Source organism: Botryllus schlosseri, chromosome 7 (assembly GCF_051294905.1).
Source record: "Botryllus schlosseri isolate E-star chromosome 7, Bs_hap1, whole genome shotgun sequence".
In the NCBI taxonomy this organism is placed as follows: Eukaryota; Metazoa; Chordata; class Ascidiacea; order Stolidobranchia; family Styelidae; genus Botryllus; species Botryllus schlosseri.
In genome coordinates, this window is record NC_137242.1 from 26,826,225 (window position 1) to 26,849,559 (window position 23,335).

General features: G+C 39.9%; 1 protein-coding gene across 1 annotated transcript in view; it reads left to right on the forward strand.

Moving 5' to 3' along the window:
• The first annotated feature begins 2,223 nt into the window (after positions 1-2,223).
• LOC145443188 (relaxin receptor 2-like) overlaps positions 2,224-23,335 on the forward strand; it is a 31,405-nt gene continuing 10,293 nt past the window's right edge. Inside the window, exons 1-15 of the mRNA XM_080321178.1 lie at positions 2,224-2,248; positions 2,316-2,468; positions 4,094-4,175; positions 4,340-4,407; positions 4,578-4,628; positions 6,187-6,325; positions 11,188-11,304; positions 11,861-11,924; positions 13,401-13,487; positions 14,276-14,405; positions 14,465-14,610; positions 15,738-15,919; positions 16,974-17,102; positions 20,732-20,830; positions 22,038-22,259. Of these exons, the coding sequence (XP_080177304.1) occupies positions 4,171-4,175; positions 4,340-4,407; positions 4,578-4,628; positions 6,187-6,325; positions 11,188-11,304; positions 11,861-11,924; positions 13,401-13,487; positions 14,276-14,405; positions 14,465-14,610; positions 15,738-15,919; positions 16,974-17,102; positions 20,732-20,830; positions 22,038-22,259 (1,439 nt within the window). The 5' untranslated portion in view covers positions 2,224-2,248; positions 2,316-2,468; positions 4,094-4,170. The remainder of the gene's footprint in view (positions 2,249-2,315; positions 2,469-4,093; positions 4,176-4,339; positions 4,408-4,577; positions 4,629-6,186; positions 6,326-11,187; positions 11,305-11,860; positions 11,925-13,400; positions 13,488-14,275; positions 14,406-14,464; positions 14,611-15,737; positions 15,920-16,973; positions 17,103-20,731; positions 20,831-22,037; positions 22,260-23,335) is intronic.

Here is a 23,335-nt window from a genome sequence, read left to right on the forward strand (position 1 = left end):
GGACGACAGCGACGAGCCAACGCGTCCACATCCAGACAGCAGAATGTGCGACGCGTTCGATCGACACCGTTCCAAGCGCAGATGTCCGCTGCCGAAAACGTATATCTGCGGTTCGGGAGACGAAATATGCAAAGATGGTGAGAAGGGTTGTTCAAAACTAACTTTTTTCAAATTTTTGCGGCTAAATTTGTTAGTTTGGCTAAAAAAAAACGCTGCACAACATATTTTGCTCAATTCCAACGAGTAGAAGTGACGTTATTACAGTTGGAAAATTTTGAATTTATCATAAGAAAAATTTTGAAACTATGCGCAAAATAATTCTAGTATATGGTAGACGATCAATAATCTAAATCGAGCTTGTTATGTAGTTTGTACATTAGACAAATCTAAATTGATATCATGCCTGTATTAAATATCCCTCGCGAATTTGCTTCTCCCGACATATCGCGTGTCTGGAAGGCTGAATTCAGTGTTGCACGATACGTTGTTTGATCGAAAACAAGAGCAGACATGGCGGGGCCTGTATGACAATGCAGTTTTCTAATCATCATTGTCTCATCAATCACCAGCGAGAAATGACCTCCCTTTGATAGCGGTTCACAAACTGGGGGCACGGCCTCTTTGGAGGCGCGAAGTTGCGGTCTACCAGAAACAAAATTCGCGCCCCGCGTGATTCACTTTAATTAGGATTGCTAGCATCATTCTGGTTGCATTTTGTGATACTTTAAATCTCAAAGAGTAGGCATAGAGCTGATTGACATCCGTAATGACGGAAGTTTGAAGATATTGTACTGTAGCGGCTCTACAAGGCGCGCTCATCGATCGTGTTGATTATTTGATTAGCAATTTGTGAATGCTTCCGCGTCCCTTTCTAATGCATGCATGTCGATGCGTTCACGCGTCAGTTTCTCTTTTCGCTCGCAATAACGGAGCTCTCGCTTCAGTACAATGAGATGTCTGTCGACGAATTTTGGATTTCTTGCTATTGAAGAAGAGATGAGAGTGATAGTAGCATTATCATATGTGCATCGAGACATTGAAAGGATATGCGCTAGAAGTCAAGCGCAAATTTCGCTCTCACTTTGTTCGTGATGAAATTAAATAAATTGTTTTGTTTTCGGTAGAACTGTTTAATTTAATACGGAAACATTTTGGATTGATAGCAGAGGTGGTCACAATATTCAGCGTTACTACTGAAGTGGGTACTGCTAAGTATTCTGTCTGGTAGTTTACAGGTGCCGTGAGCCAAAAAATTTAACAACTACTGTACAGGTGTGCGGCGAATAATTATGCATTTCCAAAGGTTGCCGCGAGGTCAAAACGGTTGAGAACCAATGGGCTAATCCATGAAATTGTAAATTTGTCTACAAAAACTATTCCAAGCAAATTTGAATCAATGCCAGTCAGTAGACGTTAAGTTATTCGAATTTTTGTAATAATAATAATTCGTGGATTACCCATAGTAAATACTATTTCAAATCCAAGATTTTGCAACTCCGATAACTTTGCTTCTATTAGCTGGAATTGAGCCAAATTTGCCGTGTATCGTTTTATTCGACTACTTGGCAATTACACGAGGTATGCAGTAAATTTGGAAAATCATTTTTTTTTAATAAATGCAAAATTTTCCAACTCCGATAGCTTGGCTTCTACTAGTCGTTCTTTCAGCCAACAATTTTAGCAAATGGCCGAAAAAGTCTGAAAGAAAGTTATACTTGGACTACCATAATGGTGAGTCTATTATCACGGTATGAGCTCTACAGGAGCAAGGTTGAACACCTTGAAAACTTTCACCTCTTCCCAATTATAGAATAGAATTGGAAATATTGAATTCACAAAAACTTGAAAATTGAATTAAATTTGTACTATACTCGAAAATACAGTCAAAAGTTACTGTGATGCACGTGGTTATGGCGTTGTGACGACACAGAGAGTAATACAGATTTATACAAAAAGTACTTTCAACTTTTTAAAAATCCAGAGTGTAAAAATCGAATATAGTTTTGCCTAATCACTGTTCAAGTTGAAGTGGGAGCTGTCTAAGAAATAAAAAAAAATCGAGTAAGTACTGCAAGTAGGCCTACATGTAAATGCATAATCTGATTGAGTACTTCGAGAAAGTGGGAGTACTTGCTCACTGACCTCCTCTCAGTCCATTATATTTAAGCGACATCCGTTTGGAACTCATTATTTTGTGATAAATAACTTTACGTTTCAGGAATTGACAAATGCCTCTGTTCCGATTCTGGTGAGCATTGAGCAAACAGCGAAACGATATTTTCAATTTAATTTTGTTGCTGGTACTTCTAATCCAGTGTATGTGGATGAGAACTGTTTCGGTTGTTTAACGGACAAGAATTTCGTGATATCAGCTGGGCAACTCTGCGATGGACGTGTTGATTGTGCGGACGCGTCGGATGAATGCCTTTGCAGCAAAAGTATCTCAATATGCAAAGATGTAACATGGGGTGAGTTGCAAAGAAGACACATTACATCATCACCATTCAAAAGAATATATTGAACTAGGGCAGTAATATTTCGCTTTTGTGTTATGTTAGGAACATTGTTGTGACGGACTCATGTACGATTATCAGCGTGGGCCCGCTAAGTTACATATTCGACGTGTGCTGATGACTAAAAAAATGGTCAGTTCACCTTACTGCCCTGGCCCTGTGGTCAAGTTATCGCTAGTGATGCAACCCTCTCGATTAAAAATGTAAGGACAGCTTAACAATTTCATGGGGTTTGCAGAGCACCGATTTAGAGTACCGTTAATGGGCGGTGTCCTACAACTTCTTACGCTACGCGTCGCAACCACAGATATTAGCGAAAATATATCTGTAGCTTTGCTAAAGGTATTTTCCCAATATTCGGCCTACGCGCCTGCCTGAAAGTGTCCCTGGCGTTTCGGCGTCCTTGATTTGCTACTCTTCTGCTTTGCTATACACAAGCTATTCGATATAGGTTTATAATCGCAGAAGCTTAAGAGCAGGTCTGGGTACAACGAATTGAGTACTCGAATCTGAATCGGGTATTAATTAGAATGATTCTGGTCAGGTAGTGAGAGACGATATTTTCCGAGCACTACAATTATGTGCTCTTTGCCACTAACCGTTAGTGAACGGAAATTTTACTTTTGATCGTCTGTACCACCGTGGTAGCCTTGACACCTCGATTGGTCGTGTCGCAGCATACGAAATATGTAGCGCAAAGCTACGCATGTTAGTCGAATTGACACATCCCTGAAATCGTGATCAAACCACATCATTGACACAAAGTCCAATGAAATAGGTATGGTCGCAAAATACCAAATAATGTTTAGTCTGATGTAAAACGGGCATTGAATTCTGTATATACTAGCATAAACGGTGCATATTTGAACTTTCCACATCATTCGTACTGTTATGACGGGGGAAGCTAGTGACGCAGTTGGTTACATAGACACGACACCAATGGAAGTGGGCTCGAATTCCGGTTTGACCATCTTCGACGTGTCGAAGGTTTCCCTGGGCTCCTCGTCGGGCGGCTCTGCTGCCGTAGTGCATTGAAAAGCCCAGACTGAAAGTGAGCCGTGCTACAATTGTAGGCAGCAGAGACCACGATAGGGAAGCATGCTGGGTGCGAGAGAGAGACTGACGATTGACTGAGAGAAAGAATGAACGTCGTCCTCAAATGTGCGAAAGTCAATGACGCTATTAACATTTATAAAAATCGTGTCGTGGTGCACAAAGCCTGAAATAGGCGATAAGCACCACTGCCTTGTTGTTAATGATATTACATATAATAATAATGATAAATGCTGTTATAATGTCACAATGATTGTTGCTGGAACACTCAACTCGAAGCGCCATAATCGATTCAGAATGGAGTCACTGAGGCAGCCGATGTTGCCTAGACCTGGTTACGATTTCATCTTCACTTCTCGGACGGGGGTATAGAAAATAATCGTTTAACAATAAGCCCTGCACGATGTGTATAACAGCCAGCCTGACATGCGTGTGCTAATTTGAATGCAACGGCAGTAAAATGCTTAACCCTCTCTGACAGCAAATACGCAAGTCTCGTTTTTATCGATATTTATGATATATTTCAGATAAAAGCTTGAAACCTAGTTTCATTTGCGATACTGCTACTGGGTCCGTAGTTCTGCGAGTAGACTCTTTGTGCGATATGAGGTACAGCATACCAATTCTTTGGTGTTCAAGATTTCCGAACACATTTATATATATTGCACGACGAATTATATCGCCATTACGTTTTATCATTAGAAGCAGAAAATAATGAATTAATTTTTGAGTTTCGTCACTTCTATAAGTATTAAAACTTGATTATATTATAGATACGATTGTAAAAATGCAAATGCTACACACTATTGCTCAGCGATGTTGATCAATGAGAAGGCGGCAAGTGAGTAGAATAATTTGAACCTATCAATAACATGATTGAGATGTTTAAATTAAGAGTGTCTGCAGATGCATAGATATGTACTCAGTTATGGTTTTGATGTGAACTTTTACGATAAACCTACACGTTGCCTATATGCATGCTATACTGCTGTAACTCTTCAATTACATCAGAAAAAAGACCTGAAGATGGTTTCAGCTGTGACAGTGAGCAAAGTCGTGAGTGTAAGTATCATTTAGCGGTTACTGCTTTATACTGCTCTGAGATAAATGCGTACCATCCGAAGCGAAACACCTCAGTTTTAGCGCAAAAATGAAATTGAAGCGCAAAACAAGCTGGTGTTTGTTTGTTTGTTTTGGGGTATTCATGGTGTTTGTCGACTACTATGGTCATTTACACCAGGCCGATATTCTTCTTATTTTCCGTAACTGCCGACTTATAGCACGGCCCACCTCTAGGCTTTTTGTAAGACACCACTGACGCGGATGAGGTGGCGAGGAGGAGCCTAGGTAAACCTCCAACACTTAGGTGTCGGAATTCGGAAGTCGACCTCGGTCGGACTCGAACCCGCACCCATTGGTGTTGCAGCCGCGGATTATACCACTGCGCTATCTCGCCACTAACAAGCTGGTGTGAATTCGTAGGTCGATAAAAGGTTTGTAAATCGATCCTAAAATCACTAATTGAAAGCTGATTTATTAGTTCTAGTCATTGCAGGGCCCTCCGGGCCTTTCTACATGCGAGGGGTATCTGTCGCAATTTTTCAGGCGCAAGTTAGTTCCTAACAGACCTATTAGTTCCGTGTTCTCAATCGCGGTCCGCGAAGCATTTTCATGGGGTCTGCGAAACCTTGAAACTTGTAAAATGATTGTTAGGCTAATTTTAATATTTTTAAATTAGGAAAAGCATTAGACAGTTTCGCTTCATAATCGCTAAAACTTTAGTAGGACTCACAGCATTAAAATTGTCGTCTGAGATGAAATATCCGACTTTGCAAACTCATTTTAATTGTAAAATGGCCAATAGCAAACATTGCTAGATAGAAATGACTATAGGCTGGATGTGATATGTTCATTAAAATCTCACACCAAAAGCTGTCGTCGGAAGCGTTCGTCACTCGGCACTCGTTCATATAAAATCGAAGACGCTGATTTTCAAGACAATAAATGCAGCTGCAAATCCGCTTCGCAAAAATAAAAGTGTACCCAATTTCTACATATATAGTGTGATGTTATTTTCAATGAAACTCATTTTGTGGTTGTTTATCACTTGCCTACAATTAATACTTGTACAAGACAGATCATGGTTGCGCGATAATTGAGCGAATTTCAAACGAAAAACTTGAGGGGTTCCGCGGGGGTCCGTGACGATACAAAAGGGGTCCGCGAAGACAAAAAGGTTGAGAACCACCGTATTAGTTAAATCAATTACGAGCATCCTGATGGTTGTAAATGATTTCGTTGATTTTTCGTGAAAATAATTTCATGAACGCGTTAAAAATGATTTTGATTATTAGCAAAAGTTCATGGAAACGCAGAATATTAATGGGTTGAATCTGAAATATAAATTTGATTTTTGTGTGTGTCTGTTTTTGTAACATTTGTCTAAAACTATATCAAGGAAATGGATAACATCTTCAAACCGAAACGTAACAATTCTACTTTCGCTTTACTTGCCGAAAAACTACCACTTTTGAGGTGCCTAAAAGATTGTAGTTCGAACACTTATCCCTAACCCACCACACCACTAACTATCTAATTTACTAATATTTCCATATCGAAGATTTTGCGACTCGGTGTGACGGGAACCCGGAATGCGAGTACCGGGCTTATGAAGAGGAGTGTACAGACTGCATCGAGGGATACACCTTTTGCAAGTATTTCAAACCAACCACCAACGAAGATAACGCGACAATGTTCCAGTAAGTACAGGAACTTTAAGATATTCCTGGCCATCGCACAGACTGCACACAATTGTACATTGTAAAGTCGTACCCGTTAGGCACCAGAGTTGGAGAACTAGACAATGTTCAGATTTGCCAAATTATATTGATAGCTACACCGTTTCTCACGGACTATGTTTGAATTGGTGAATTAGTAAAAGCTTGGAAATTGCATTAAATTCCAAATTAGAACGATATACAACAAAAATTAAGTTCAGTTCATGTGGCGAGATAGCGCAGTGGTATAATCCACAGCTACGACGCCAATGGGTTGTGGGTTAGAGTCCGACCGAGGTCGACTCCAGAACTCCTACTTAAGTGTTGGAGGTTTATCTAGGCTCCTCCTCGCCATCTTATCCGCGTAGCCGGTATCTTATACAAAAAGTCTAGAAGTGCACCGTGCTACAAGTCGGCATTTAAGGAATCAAAACTACGGACTATCGGCCTGGTGTAAATGACCATTGTAGTCGACAAACACCATGTACACCGCAAAACAACAATAACAACAAGTTCAGATCATATAAATTCAGAAGTTTTACACAGAAGCATGACAATAAGTGTGGCATTTAAAACATACGCTGTTATAAAACACTTTGTTTAAAACATGCTTTAGACCAGAGGTCTCAAACTCAAATGTGCTCGTGGGCCATTTTTCCAGTTTTGACGACGACGCGGGCCGCAGCATTTATAGGGGTATTCTATGTCTTTCCAAGTAGGCCTTATTTGGCGGGAGTGAATTGTTCTATTGAAAGTGAGCCGATCCTGAAGACTGACAGTAAACACACATCGTCAAAATTTGATTTACTCTTGTATCAATTTAGGCCTGGCACGAAAAGAATCATCGCATTTATAGGCCTAACTATTTGAACAGAATTGTTTTTGTACTTGATACATATTAATTATTAGAAATAGACACCATATGGGCGGACAAATGTATGATGTCATCATAAAAGCTATCGGGTTATAATTTTTCAGCTACTATGAATATTTTGAATTTAACAGATTGATTATAGAGACTGATCTGATATCAAAACATTTTTAAGTTGAGCATTGTAAATCCAATCCAGGATTCGGGTATGCTTCTGATAAGTAGGCTATTAATCTCATGGCCAAATATCTTCAAATAGGAGCAGAAAAAATATAAATATAATATAAATATATTAATGAATGTGTCCTAGGGATTGAATTGTCGGAACGCCGAACGGCCCATTGTTGTTACATCGTTGGTGCGTACCACTACGGTACTCGGTACTATTAAGTGGCTTTAATAACATGGCTTAGCGACCAAAGATGTAACTAACAGATTACCAATGGTTGTCATAACTACTTGCTTAGTTAGCAAAATACCAAGCTGCGACTTTCTGATCTATTACTATTCGCCTGATACGCGTTTAGTTTGTTGCGTTCGTGGTTCTAACAAATTCACGGTATTCCGAGTCACTCCGAGTCCACTCGAGTCATTTTCATTTTGCAATCGAGTTAGCGCGAGTCTGAGTAATTCTAAGAAAGATCGCGTCCAAGTCCAACTCACAAATATTAGACACGAATCGTCTAAGGGTCAGGTTTTGTCATCATGATGTGGAAATGTGGCGAAATAGTGAATCGTCCACTGTATGGTAGCGTTTGCAATTGATGTGATAGTGAAGTTTGATGAATAGTTTCAGGCTTTCGGAGCAGTTTAAGAGGGAATTTTCACTTTATAACCTGAAAAGATATATGTGACGCTTATATATTGTCAAATTAATAAAAATCTAAAATGTCGTCGCGGGCCGCGTGTTTGAGACCTCTGCTTTAGACCAAGGGTCACCAACACGAATCACGCGGACCGCATGCGGCCCGCGACCTGATTTTGTAATTTCAGAAGAACGCTTAGTAAAGCATTTTGGAATGCCGAAATTGATTTCAATTGAAACGTTTTGCTGCTGTTGTTCGACATAAGCCACTCTACCGTGCCCAATATTACTATTCCTCACTAGCTGATGCGTCTTCGGCGAAGGTAACATCATCCCATGGAGGAAGAATTTGCCAATATGAATTGGCATATTGCCTTGGCGTGCAATGGCCCCCCACTGCCAATACCGAGACGCTTAGAAAACGAATTCGGGCTCCCCAAAAGACTGAGCTTTATGAGGAGATTGTTTTCCAGCAAGTATACCGTGTCTAGCTAACCCCAATATAGATTCCTTAGTGCAAGGGTGGCCAATCCGCGGCAGTTGAAGGAAAATTATGCGGCCGTCGACACTTATTTCGATCAGGATGTGTTTGCGGCCGTCAATATGTGAATTGAATTTACCAATCTAATTAATGAGAGGTTTGCATTATTCTTGAAATTTACTTCGTGCTGGTCGCGGTTCAATGCGAGTTGATTTTCGATTTTAATATAGTAGTGTCCTTTGTAATCTGATCCCTACAGTACAGATGCGAACAGCAGGAGAAATTGATGCGCCCCATAAAGAAATATCAATTTGTAATCGTGTTTGTTCGTTTGTGGTATTCATGGTGTTTGTCGACTACTATGTTCATTTACACCAGGCCGATATTGTTCAATATTTTCCGTAACTGCCGACTTATAGCAAGACCCACCTCTAGGCTTTTTGTTAGACATCGCTTACGCGGATGCGGTGGCGTAATCGTGTTCTCCTCATCACGAAGGAATTTTGTATCTGGTAGGCCTACGTTTGTGTGAACCCAACATCTTTCCACTATACTGACAATCCTGATGGGATGTCAAGAAATAATAGCATGCAACAAAGCGGACTAATAACAATTGGCCCACCCAAAGATTCAGCTCTGCATTAAAAACTTGAACTAAATATTCGAAGACTCTCTCTGCATCAATTCTACCGGTGAATTTGATCACATGGGCTGACAAAGGATAAATATTTGATAGTAATATGTGAATCCATACTTGTATTAATGACGAAATTCTCTCAAGAAAATGAAAAAAATTTCGCGCTTCGCTCGACTAAACAACGAATACATGTGCTTAATCATAATATGACTACTCACGATTTCGGTGCGCATAGTAAGCCGATATCAGGAAATAGATTAGTCCAGAGGTCACCGGCAATGTGCATGGACATTGGACAGTTTAACGTGGGTATTTGGCCTCCAGTTACTTCATTACCACTATGCACTAGAATGCGGCCATAGCCAGCATAAGTAATCGAAATGCGGCCGTGAATATAGCAAAAAGGTTGGCACATATGCTTTAGTTGCTGAAGAATGATGTCAGGTATCGTGCGCAGCTCATAGTTCGAAATAGAATGAAAGTGATAATCATGATATTTTTCGTTGTAGGCTATTTATATTTCTTCAATAATATGTTATTTCCTTTGCGGTAACTATCCCCGTCGCCCATGTTAGAGAGAACAGCGTTGTAGTGACGTAGAGTTATCAAAACGTGGCTCGTAAATCATCCGTTTGCTATATTTAATCTAGGCATTGAAGTCATGCGGATCGCGGCCTCTACGAATTTTGAAAGGTGGACCGTGACCCGTTTTGAGTTGGCGACCCTGTTTTAGACTGTGTTGTAAATTTAAACAATTGCTATTTAAAAAATAACAAAATCGCGTTTTATTTTCAAAAGTTTTATAATTATGCCGCAGTTGTGAAAGCACTTTCTAAAAAAAAAACATGTAGTATGAGCCTACCGACGATTTGCAACCGATAGTCGACGTACACGATATGGAATGGTTGGAACCCTCGAAATCGTCGTCGGTTCAATAGTTATAGCACGTACTTATCGATCATCGGTATACGGAATGGACGTTCTGATGATGATGACCGCCGACCGTAAAAATGTTGCATTGCAAGGTAGACCTGGTCAAAGATATTTACTCTGTTTAAGACAGGGGTCGGAAGCCTTTTTCGACAAAGGATCCATATTCACCCTAAATTTCAGTTTTCAATGCCATCACACTGTGACGTCACTTTTAGGGTGTCGTGACGTCATATCTAATAAAAATAAAAGAATATTAAACATGTTTTAAACAAGGGCCATGTTTTAAACATGTTTGTTTCAAATTGATTTTTTTTTAAATGCAACCCTAATGATAATTCTAGGCCTATATCTGCACACCACGATTATCTCGTTTCACATCGCTATGCAGTTCTCCTGCAGCATTTTCAGGAATGCCAAAAATTATAGATTGCAAACAAACATTTCAAAGATTACCTTAGGATTAGATTACCGGCATTCCACTCCAATTAGATCAGTGGTCACCAGCCTTTTTGAAGCCAAGGGCTATTTCTGGGGTAGGCTACTTTGGATGCGAAGGGCTACCTGGTACTCCTGCCATTTAGCCGCGATTCACTAAATTTTTCACTTTGACTTTCAGGGCCTTAAGCAGGTTATCCGGTATTTAGTGAGTAAAATAAACACTCCCCGGGACTGACTCAAGTGTTTTCGAGTTCGATTGAGCTGCCGCACTGCCATACGCCAATCTCCGCGTCGAGGCTCGGGGATATTAATCAGTTTCCTTTTCGGAATCCGCGGGGGTGAAGACGAACACTCGTCGATCGAAAACTGCGTTCCTATGTTCCTTAGCGTCGACTGACCAAGATGAACTGCTGTTCACATGGAACCTTTCCACTCTTCGACTTTCAAAGCTCTCATTTGAATATTTGCTACCATATTTATCACCACGTGCCATTCATCTGACCTTTACAGGCGACCTGGTGAACGCGGGCAGCACGTTGGTCACTCCTGAATTATACAACCATAGTTATCTAGATGTCCAATTCTATTAGGAATCCCCTGCTTGGTAGTCTATATCGTCATGCGACATGGAATCGATGGAAAACATATTTTGATAATAGATCACAAGTTACCCTTACAGGTGTGAGAGCAGCTCCCTACGCATAGAATTTGACGATGGGTCGTTAGAAGGTTTTCAAATTTGTGATGGAATCGCTAACTGTGCGGGTCATGAAGACGAAAGGAACTGCAGTAGAAGGTCGGTTACACCCTTTTCAGTTGATCGTTGTGGTTAAATGTGCCTTTGAAAATGATGAATGTAATGATAAGTTTGGATCAAAGAGTATAATAGACGGTTCACCTTCCAATCCCGTCCAAAGGTTGTCAAAGTAAGTGGTCAAGTAAGTGCAAAAGTTTGAGACCTCTGGTTTTGTAAAAAAATGAACACTGCTAAGTAGAAGTATTCTCAAATTATAACTCGTTCAGTGAGTAGTGCAAGTAGTTGAAACCTACTCGGAGTCTTTCGAGAAGTGTACGTGCTTCGTTACTGACCACATTTGATCACATCCAACCATGTTGCTAGTATTGAGGACCCATTTCCCAAGTCTTGGCTTAATATTATAAATGAGATTTGAATAGGCATGAAAAATTCAGAAATAGAATGGGATAAGTGTAATTCTAGGTTAGAACGATATAATCGCAAATCAAATACACCAGTAGCTATGTGCTAAATCAAAATCCTGTGATGAAGAAAATACCGTTGACGCAGATCATAATAGGTACAATTTCCAGCAGATGATTGTTTTGCTTTCTAGATTTTATTGTGGAAATACATCATTGCCGAACATAGCCTTGGATCAACGATGCGACAAGCATGAGGTAAGCAGTAGGCCTACTACGGTATGGTAATTGCGGCAATTTCAAATACTGCGGCGTGTTCAAAATTCTATAATAAAATATTTCTTTGCTGATTAGCATGCATATTTTGAGGATGTGTTTAAAGTTTATTTTTACACATATATATAAACCCTTATTATCACACCTAATCTCATCCAAATAGCCCGCGTGTTCATGGCTTGTGGTGCGATCTGATCGGTTTCACATAATATACGGAATATCCTACTATAATACATCCATGTATCATAAAAATGCACATTGCACAGTTTCTATGATGAATTTGAATGCAGTCAACAGATCAAATTGGATCAGCATGCATTTTCAACAGACTGGTACAGACTATACTGTATTTTCAAAATGCGCAATTAGAAAGAGAACCATTCACCTTCCAAAATTCACAATTACAACTAGAGCTAGACCCACTCGCTTTTGATAATGCGCAACAAGAACTAGACCTAGAACTACTCACTTTTTAAACCTCGCTACTATAGGACTATCGGCCAACGAACATTAGATTGGTAGTCTGTACAACTCTCCTTGTTATGTTATAACAAATTGTCATTATTCCCACGTATCGTATATAGGCTACAGAGCGAGTTCATCGAATGAAATTTGACATTTATTCCAATAAAAAATGTTCATGAAGTTACCGGAGTATGTTATCGAAACATGCCAGTATAATCAAGATCAGGGTTGCAACCAGGTCACAATCTCACTTTTATAGTTTTGACTTCAGTCCAGTCGGGTCATTTTCAATTCACCACCGAGTCAAGTCCGTGCCCAAGTCATGGAGGAACGGGTCGAATCCGAGTCATACTACTAAGACTCGATTCCTAGTCCAAGTCATAGTGTTTACTGTTCAGTATCGAGTGCAGATGAAAGATAGTTTCTGGGCCTAATTTGGAAATCTGAAAAGAGGACACCTTTTCAAAATTTTCAGACTTACAATACTGGAGTGAAATCCGGAAAAATGGTAAATTTTTCCCGACTTTGTGGTATGTTGACTAAAAAATAGTAATTTTTCCGGATTGGCACCAGAAATTGACGCTTTTCTTGAATTCTCCGTTGGTTGACTAAAAAAAATCGCTTCTTCAGTGAAGATTTACTGTATCTCAGTTAAATTTTACCCTATATTTGACCAAAATTCTCAAAGAGGACAAATTCTCAAACAAGCGGACATTTGGGCGTCCTCCGAAGACAGTTTCAAAAACGTCGAAAAAAATAGGACAAGCCCTCTTAAAAGAGGACGTATGGTAACCGTATGATATACGAGAATTGAATAAATCATATGGAATTTATCGAGTCATATGACTTGTCCCGAGTCATGCGCAATGACTCTAGTACGAGTCGATCAATACACAAATTTACTTGAGTCTAGTCTAGTCAATGAAAAATTGCGACTCGAGTCATTACAACCCTGATCGATGTGGACTTAACCTAAGCTATATTGAGAAACAGGACTGCGAAAATGGATCTGACGAGACCAACTGCCCGCACTTTTATTGTGAAGATGGGGGAAGCAATAAATACCTGGACATGCATAAGGTACCGTCACCGTTTATTCCCTGTGTTATTCTTGTTGATTGCTGCACTATAGATAAGAGTAACGTCGTTACGATATGGGATAAGCATTATAAATTCGCTATCAACCTATCTCCCGAAAATTGTCAGGATTTTAGCTTTGATAAATCACACGTTCGTAAATACATTGCATCAGCGTCTGGACTCGGATACAGGACATCCCACTCCAATGCATTTGTATAACAGCGATGCGGCTTGCAGATTCAACTTCACGCATTCCAATATCAGCAATGTGATCCGAGTTAAACAAATAGAATAGCTTAAGCTTTTCAAAATTAAATTAGGATTATAGTTACATAGTTTTTGTTTTTAAATTAGATAACTATTACAATTACTGAATTATTAGAAGTAAAAATATAGCATAGAAACATTTCACCAGATGTGATCAGTAACGAAACACATGTACTTTTCCAAGTATTCCAAATCCCCTTTTCCTACTCGCACTATTTCATCAAGTGGTTACGATATTAGACTAATTCTACTTCTACTTGACAATTGTAAGTTTTTAGGGAAAACTAGGCACATAATACTTACCTTTTATTACTTACTTGTTAACGGCAACTTTAAAGTCTAATTGAGATTTACGGTGTTACTTCTACTTCTACTGCAGTACCGACCATCTATGCATTTCACAAATTACAGTAGGCATTATATCACCGGCATTTCGTTCTAATTGGTGTAATTGATAACTAGAATTATCAATTCATCCATGTTTGAATGTGAGTGCATTTTGATCATGTTATTTAAATTAGGTCTGCGACGGCAACCAAGATTGCAAAGACGGGCTTGATGAATGCCAGCCGCAGTGCATCGAGAGCGTGTTCTCCGACGAAAAATCGATGATTAAAAGCAAAGTGATTCGGTCTGCGGTTCGGTTATTGGGTAGAGTAAAGGTAGTATGGGGTTAATCGGTTGTGTACAAGACACATTACATGTTGTAGGTATAATCGCCATAACGGGAAACATGGCTGTCGTCGTTGTGACTGCGCTAAATCTACTCAAACTCAAGTCGAAGTTAAGCCCTCCTATTGAAACGATACATACCATCTTAATATTGAATCTATCGCTGTCCGACCTGCTCGTTGGGGTAAGTTGTGGTGGGTGTATTTGTTATATATACGTTGAACACTGCGGCATTCATTCGATACTTTCTGCTGTGGAGTTCATCCCGGGATATTTACAGTTCCATACATCTCAGGATTTATTTCACTATGATTCTGGTCACTGGGTATTATGATTCGAGTGCTCGGATCTGAATCGAGTAGTAATTCCAGTGGTTCCAGTCGAATAGTGGTTATTTGAGTACTGAAATGATACGCTCCTTGCCGCTGAGTGTAAATTTATCAACGAGAATTATAGTTTCGATACTATTTCCACGGTGTGCCTTGATACCTCGATTGGCTGTATCGCAGCATACGAAACATGTAGTTACAAAGCTACGCACGTTGGTGGAAAGACATATCGGTGAAGTCATGATCAACCCGCCATTGGCACAAAGTACAATGAAATAGGCATGGTCGAAAAATCACCAAACTACCTTCAATGTGCTGCTGCACAAGATTCGTGCGGTTATGACGTCATTGTGAGCTATACTCGATTATGAACCGAACCACTTTTCCTTGAATTTTCCTGACGTTATTTGCGTCCGTGAAACTCAAGACCTTAACAGGTGATAAAGTGCCACTGAAATCCTTTAATAATAATAATAATAGTAATATCCGGGCACTCGTTCTTGCCCGGCCCAAGTGAACAGTTATATATGAGGTAATAATCTAATTTTTCGGAGTACCAACCTATATTTGCCTATACTTGTGTCATTTACTACATGGTCTCCTCCATTTCCACCTCAGCAGTATTTGCAGTCGAACTACCTACCTTTCAATTTTAGATATTGTCAGGTAGAATCTATAGAATGTAGTGTGGTGGTAAATTTGCTTCGATTTTATCGTTAAACTGGGTGATCTAGCGCCTACATGGCGGTAACAGAATACAATAGTTTTATAGTTGTGACACCAAGTTATTCCAGCTTATTGCTTAAAACTATTCTTATAAATTTTCATAACTTTTTTACTTCCACTTGAAGTATAGTTTTAATTTGTCTTGAAGGTCGCCACTTCTATTTGTAATATCATCAGTGATTACTCTGTTCGTCCCTGGATATGCCATCGATTCCGAAGATTTATTATGAACGATTGAGATTTTTATGCCTTTCAGATCTACATTATATCTATTTGCGGGAAAACTTTACAAGTAGAAGGTGAATACTGCCTGGTAGATAGAGCTTGGAGAAGTAGTGGAGCTTGCGCGGCACTTGGCGCTTTATTAGTGATCGGTTCGGAAGAGTCTGTGTTGACGATGATTTTGATCACGCTGATCAGGATGAAAGCTATTTTCAGGTGAGCGTAAGAGCGATGCGACTCGTGAATAAGAGAATTATCATGCCAAATGGACTTGTTCTGTCGCATTCTACCATGCAAAATACTTGCAATCATGGTCCGGACATGACATATCCCTTTGCTCATCTATTGTATGCTTAAAAGAATTGTCTTAGATCCTAACTATATAACGCGATAATATTTTATACTAAGGACCCTATAAACGCAATTATTACGGAATACCTACTTATATATGTTTTCGCGGTTTCCTGTCACGGCTCAGTTTAATTACGCATCATATTAGGAACTCATTGTTACCTAATACCAAGTACATCTTTGATCAACCACAGATGTCTCATTGACTTCGACAGCTATTGAGGTACATGACGTTGAATAATTCATTAAATACTGTTTTGGTCTCAATGCTTTAAACACAAAGTTCACATTGAATGTATTGGTTGATATATACGCGATCAATGTATCGATTCAGGAATCCGGCCCGCCAAGAACATTTCCCCATATCAGGCCCGCCGATTGAAAAAGCTCTCCGTCCCTGGTTTACTGTGTAGGCTACTACTGCACAGTGTATACATCATCCGAGCAATAAATAAGTGCAAGATTAAATGTTACACGAGAAACAATATCACAAATCTGAACTGGAGTAAAATCAATAACCAAATCCATATTCCTACCGAACCTAACATTATATCCCTAACCTCTTATTCGTTCACCTTTGCCTCACCCTAATTTGAACCCGCCGGGTCATTCCCAACTGACTCGGCGCACTTTGCCCGATATATTCATCAACGCAATGAAAACCCACAGGTTATCTGATATTTGTCACTCGAAGTCGAACCTAAATTAGCACTCATTCGATCGCAGCCTATCGTTTGCGTGAAATTGGTGGATGAGCGGAACAACATATCTCGTGATCATCACGTAGTGGTGTCAAGCCACTAATTTCAATAGTAATAATAAGCTGATAAGTCATGCGATATCGATTTTAAAATTAACGAAGAAATTGTTGATGTGCAAGTCTCACACATTAAATTATTGCTTCGTCCGCTCTGAACAGGCCACTGCTTCGAAATATCAACTTGAACTGGCTTTGGGCGACATTGGCAATTACCTGGATCATATCAACCGCCATCGCAGTTTGTCCCGTCATCTCTTCATTGGAAGACTATTTCGCTGATACAGTCTGGTGAGATATTATGTGATGTGCGTCATTGTGGTCGCTATCTGATATTCATGGTGTTTCGACATCAAAGGTCAGTTTATACTAGGGTTGGGACTTCGGGATCAAATTTGAAATCCCGGGATCGGGATTTCCCGGGATTTTCGCTCCTCAATCCCGGGATTCCCCGGGATTAGAAAAATAGTAAAATAGACATACAGGTTACACAAATAACATTTAGTCCTTGTGATATTGAATTGACGCAAAACATAAGAGCATCAAGAGTATCATCGATTGGATCAGAGGTTCCAAACTCCAATTTTATCGCGGGCCAATTTCGTAGTTTTTGATGACGCGGCGGGCAGCAGCATCAAATAGGGGTATAATATGTATTTCCCAGTACGCCTTTTTTGTCGGACCTTGCAGATTGGCATTCCATACACATTGTGAAAATGTAATACACTATTGTAATATTCACGGTTGCCACGAAAAAGTCATATTTCTCAATATCATTTAAAAATATTGTTGTGCTTGGCATAATTTGGTGACATAAGGAGTTATATAGACAGTTAGAAACCATGCGAGACGACAAATGCATCGTGTCATTGTAAAAGCTGTCGCATTATAATTTAGCAGCTAGTGGACGTTTGATGTGTGATAGCGATTCAGGTTTTTGGAGTGGTTTCAGAATGAAATTTCAAGTTCTCAAATCCGAAATCTGAAATTTTCGAGTTTAATATTGTCGAATGCTTGAAAAGTCAAAACGCCGACGTGGGCCGCAAAAACAGTTCTGGCAGGCCGCGTGTTTGAGGCCACTGTTCTAGACAATCAGCCGAGTTTGTGACACTGCTTTATTACCAAAATAAGAGATATGGCGCTACATAAGCCTTGGTAGATGCTGTTCACAAATCCCGGGATTTCATCGGGACCAATCCCGGGATCGGGATTGCTTCAAATCCCGGGATCCCGGGATCGGGATTTCCCGGGGTCCCAACGCTAGTTTATACCCGGCCGATTTTTTTATGATTCGTCAGCTACCGAAGTGTAGCAAGGGCCACATGAGTCCTGGGCTTTTTAAGACGCCGCTTATACGACATTTATGGCCTGTATTAGACTGTAGAGTTAAAGTTATCTTATACAGACTTGGACAACTAGATAATTGTTATTATATAATTACACTAATAAGAGCGAAATGCCAGTAATCTAGTTACTGAGAGAGCTGTAGACCAGGGGTCGCCAACTCATTACGGGTCGCGGGCCACTTTTCAAATTTCGTAGCGGCCGAGTGCCGCTAGAGTTCTATATCGATATTAAATAGGCAACCACGTTTTCAAACTGTACGTCAGCACAATGCTGTGCTACCTAGCATAGGCGATGGGCATAGTGACCACAATAGAAGTAATATTTTATTAAAGGAATAGAGATACAGTAACAGGGCCGCGTGTTGGTGACCCCTGCTGTACACTCTAGGCGAAAAAGTGTGAATTCACAGCCGTGTACCCCCCGTGATATACGGGTGTGAATTATAAACCCGTGGTTCTTGAAACCAGAACTCCAATGCATTAATTAAACGCAACATTTTCACACAAATGGTGACTGTACATAGGGAGGTAGGACGGTATGCATGTATGCACTGACTATAGGATTTGTAACCACGATATAATTATGAGTTCAGGGGTGGGCAATTATTTTTCCCACCGGGCCGAATGAAAAGCAGAATATAGGTTGGCGGGCCGAGTCACAAATTTTAACTTTATTCTACAGCTGGGGCGGGCAACATACGGCCCGCGACGGGATTTTGTCCGGCCCGAGGACAGTTTCCCGAATTACATGATGATGTGGCCCGCGGCCCCAGTCTGCCTATATTCCCGACTATACTTGCTTAAACGCCAAATTTTAGTGACTGTATGTTATTAATTATATACGTGTGTGCGCAGCGTGCGAGAGTAGAGCTTGCGCGTAAATGCGTCGAAACGAGAAGACTTGCTTTATCGACATTTACCATGTACTCAACCCTAATGAATTGATATATTGGTAAAGTTTGGGTACTGGGCTTATCGAACGCCTTGAAATCTTATAATTAGGGATTGGACCGTGTTAATTGATCAGAGAGAAGTAGACATGGCGGCGCCTGTATGACAATGCTGTTCTCAAATCCACATTGTCTTCGTCATTATCGACGAGAAATAGCTTCGAAGTTACATTGCTGTCGCTAAATTACATTCATTATATACGATTTATTCCTTGTATATGCGGATAAAAGGGCGAATAATGTATCGATTCAGCAATCCGGCCCGCCAAGTACTTAATTTTCCTATATCTGGCCACTGGCCCGCCGACTGGAGAAGTTGCCCGCCCCTGTTCTACAGTGTAATAATTGTATTTCTAACTTGAAAGCAGTGAATTACATTGTTAATACATGCTGCTCAGTGCATGTATTGATATTAGGCACTGAGAAAGTTACGATTAATTACTAAAAAGATAATATTTAATCGCCGCCGTAATTCAAAACAATAGTAAACATGATACATTATAAGCTCATTTTTATGTTACGGACACGTTTTTTAATAAGACATTAAAATATATTCAGGATAGGCTACTACAAGCATTATAGCTTGTCTTGGTCGCTGCCTCCCGAGCAGTGTACAGCTTGGTGAAATAGCCTTTGTTGTTGATGGAAACTATCAGTGCTTCCTAAATTCGCCGAGTGTCTGTATTCGTGTTTTTGCCATAATAACGCGACTTAAATTGAACTCCAAGGCGACCTGCTCGCCACAAACTAAAAGGATGGGTCCACCCCTGACTCAAGTAAACAAATATTGAGTGCTCCTAATCTTTTCGGAATTTCGGCCGTCGGCCCTCGCCCTTCCTGTTTTGACATGCCCGCCCGTTCATCGTTTAATCACGAGCACTGATCGACTTGTTTTACAAATTAGAGATGTGGAAACGTAGCACGTAACAATTCGAAGCACGGAGTGTGTAATTAATGTGACAATGGCAACTAAGAAGGTTTGAACAAAACTATATGGAAAGAGTGACTTTTTTGTGACTTTAATTGTTACGGCACACTTTGCTACATTGGTTTTATTTTGAATCTGGACTGCTCGTATGACGTTATACGTCTGCAACGTAATTGCGGCACATAAGTTGACATACTTCATAGTGAACGAATGTCCGTTTCAGTTTATACGGCCCATTATGTTAGTCCACGAATTAACATTCTAAAGTAGGTTTTATGTTCTGAATTCAAGGTAACTTTTCGTGGGCTGCTCAAAATCGCGTCGCGGGCCGAACTTTGCCCAGGTCTGAGTTAGACACTGCTATCATGTACCACCCTTTGGGTGTGGATTCACGTCCTTTTCGCCAAGAGTGGATAGCGCGAAACGAGCCAAGTTGGCGTGCACACATTTGCAATTCTAATTATCATAAGAATGAACTCTGATTTGAAATCAAATGAACTTGATTTTTATGGTATTTCTTTCTTATTCGGAATTTAATCTAATTTCCAAGTTTTTGCGCACACAATAATTCGAATTCCAACCTAATTCGAAAATAAATCTGTAGCTATAATTCTCATCCTAACCTAATATAGACAAGCTGAAATTGTTCTAGTTGCCCAAATCTGATATCACAATACTAGAACCTCTCAAATTCAGGATCGCTGGCAGTCCGATATTTACCACGGTACGGAAACGAGACGTGGGAAAGCTTGTTTCGTGGATTGCATTCTACATGAATCATTCAGTACCAAATGGGTAGGTCGGGCAAACGTAAATAGATTTTCGACAGTTGGAGATACATTGTTTTTATTCGTCATAGAGTAGGATTACAATGCTCGAGAGTACACGATCCCAGGCGATTATTGGTGCTACGTAAATAGGATTATAATATTTTGAGATCCAGAGAAGGGGACACTTTTTACAAATCACAAAACTTATAAAATTTAATATTAATTAGGATATATTTACTAAAAAAGGTCATTTATCAAAATCGACTCCCTCTATACCCGCTCTAACGTCGTGTTTTTGTCTTCCTTACCATCGTTGCCATCGACATCCAGTTTTCGTGCCATTTAGTGCGTCTTCAGCTGTGTCTGTGCATTCTCCTGCCTGGCAAAGCTATAAAAGAGGACCGATTGCCAAAAAGAAGGACATTTTCGATTTCTTGAAAAGGGAGGACAAATTCTCCTAAAGGACGACGTATGGTAACCCTAACTTAAAGGTATCAACATAAGTATTAGCCAGATTATATCGCATACTTTGCAAGTAGAAGTATATATCGAGGCTAGTGCATTCAAGGTTGCTCAATAGAGGACGTAACTTGAAAAAAGGAAAGCTATGGAATTATAAGAATCTGAATCGAGTGTTAAACCTAATGATTCAAGTGGAGTAGTAAGATATGAATTTTTCGAGAACTGAAATTATAAACTCCTTGCCACTAAGAGATAATTCTAATTCTAATTATAATTGATCAATGAGAATTATAGGGTCAATACTATTTTCCGCTGTGGTAGGCTATAAACCTTGATTGGTCGTCTTGCAGCTTACTAAACATGTAGTACAAAGCTAAAATGAAAGATCTGAGAAAACGTGATAAACTCATACCTTTATGACACATATAGTGATATGAAATAAATAAGATAAAAAATACCAAATTGTCTTTGTTATACGGTGCAGAACAGACATTATATTATTTTTGATAGCATTAAAGCTAGATATTTGAACTTTCCACATCATTCATACTCTCGCGAATTCATAATGAGTGACGATCGAATACTGGACTCGACTGAAATTATAATAAAATCACATCAGAAACGAATCATTTACATACTTGATTTTGCCGGTCCTAAGTAGGACTGAATATGTAAGAGTAAGCCACTGATGTACATTACGACCCTACACCAACGAGATCATCATGTAATCAAACTTCTTACCGACTATACTTTGTCTCCTGATTTCACAGAGATTACACTTCGTGGCAATCGTTGGAAAATGCTATCCGTGAAATTGATGGTAGTCTCGGCTTGACCCATAAGTACGGAATGTACTCGACGCACACAGTCTGTCTTCCGACCTTCTTCCCGGACCCAGAGCTTAATACTTCTTGGGGTTATTCGGCCATGATTATCGTTATCAACTGCGTCGCGTTTTTCTTCATAGCGATCGGATACGGACTAGTATGCAGGTAGAAAGACAAAAGAGACTGGTATTGTTTTGAACGTGTAGCCTATATATTGGCAAATGAAGAGACGCTTCTATATACAGAACTTCAATATACAATAGTATATTGACATTGAATTAAACCCGAATAGTCGGTTAGCATTCGGCAGGCGTAGTCATTAACAAGTGGTCTATAATACAAAAGAACATTGTATATCATATTTGGTAATACTATTGTCGCATTTCGCCCAGCCAAAAATGCATTATCATTTATAACTTGCCCTAAATTTTCGAACGCACTCCCTCCATCAACTGTACCGGTGAATCTGATTACATGAGCTGAGAAAGGGTAAATATTTGATGGTAATATGTGATAGTGCTACTATTAATTACGGAATTCATTCGTGAATCTGAAAAATTTTCGCTCTCTGCGCGACGATATGCTATGGCAGCAACCATTCATAACATTGCCACTCACGGTTTCGGTGCGTACAATAGGTCGTTGTGAAAAGTGGAATAGTCCGGAGTTCACCGGGAATGAAAATGGACAGTTTAACATATGTATTTCGCGTCCAGTTAGCTCATTACGGCTTTTCCCAGGAATGCGGCCTTAGGCTACATAAGTAATTGAAATGCCGCCGTGATTAGCAAAATGTTGCCCACCTCTGTATTAGATTATGTGCTCTTTTTGACATGACGATGGGTGCAGGGGGGTCAGGGGCGCAATTTTTTTGACCATCGCCAAGGGGGGCGCATGTCCAATAAGGTCGAGAACAATTGCCTTAGAGCAGTGGTTCTCAACCGGGGGTCCGTGAATCTTTTTCAGGGGGTCCGCGAAGCCTCTAAATTTGAAAAATGATTAATAACCTGATTTTAAATTATAGGAAGATCACGATGCAGTTTCATTTAATTTCCGCTAAAACTTCAGGACTCACATTAACAGCATGGTTGTCTGAGATGAAACATCCTACCATACAAATGCATAGTCGAACCCAAAGTCCCAATAGCCTAATGATACAAACATATTGGCGTTGATAGGTGTTTTGATGAAGTTTGTGGAAAAAAATAGCAAGTTGCAGTAGTAAAGTCAATCAGGGTGAC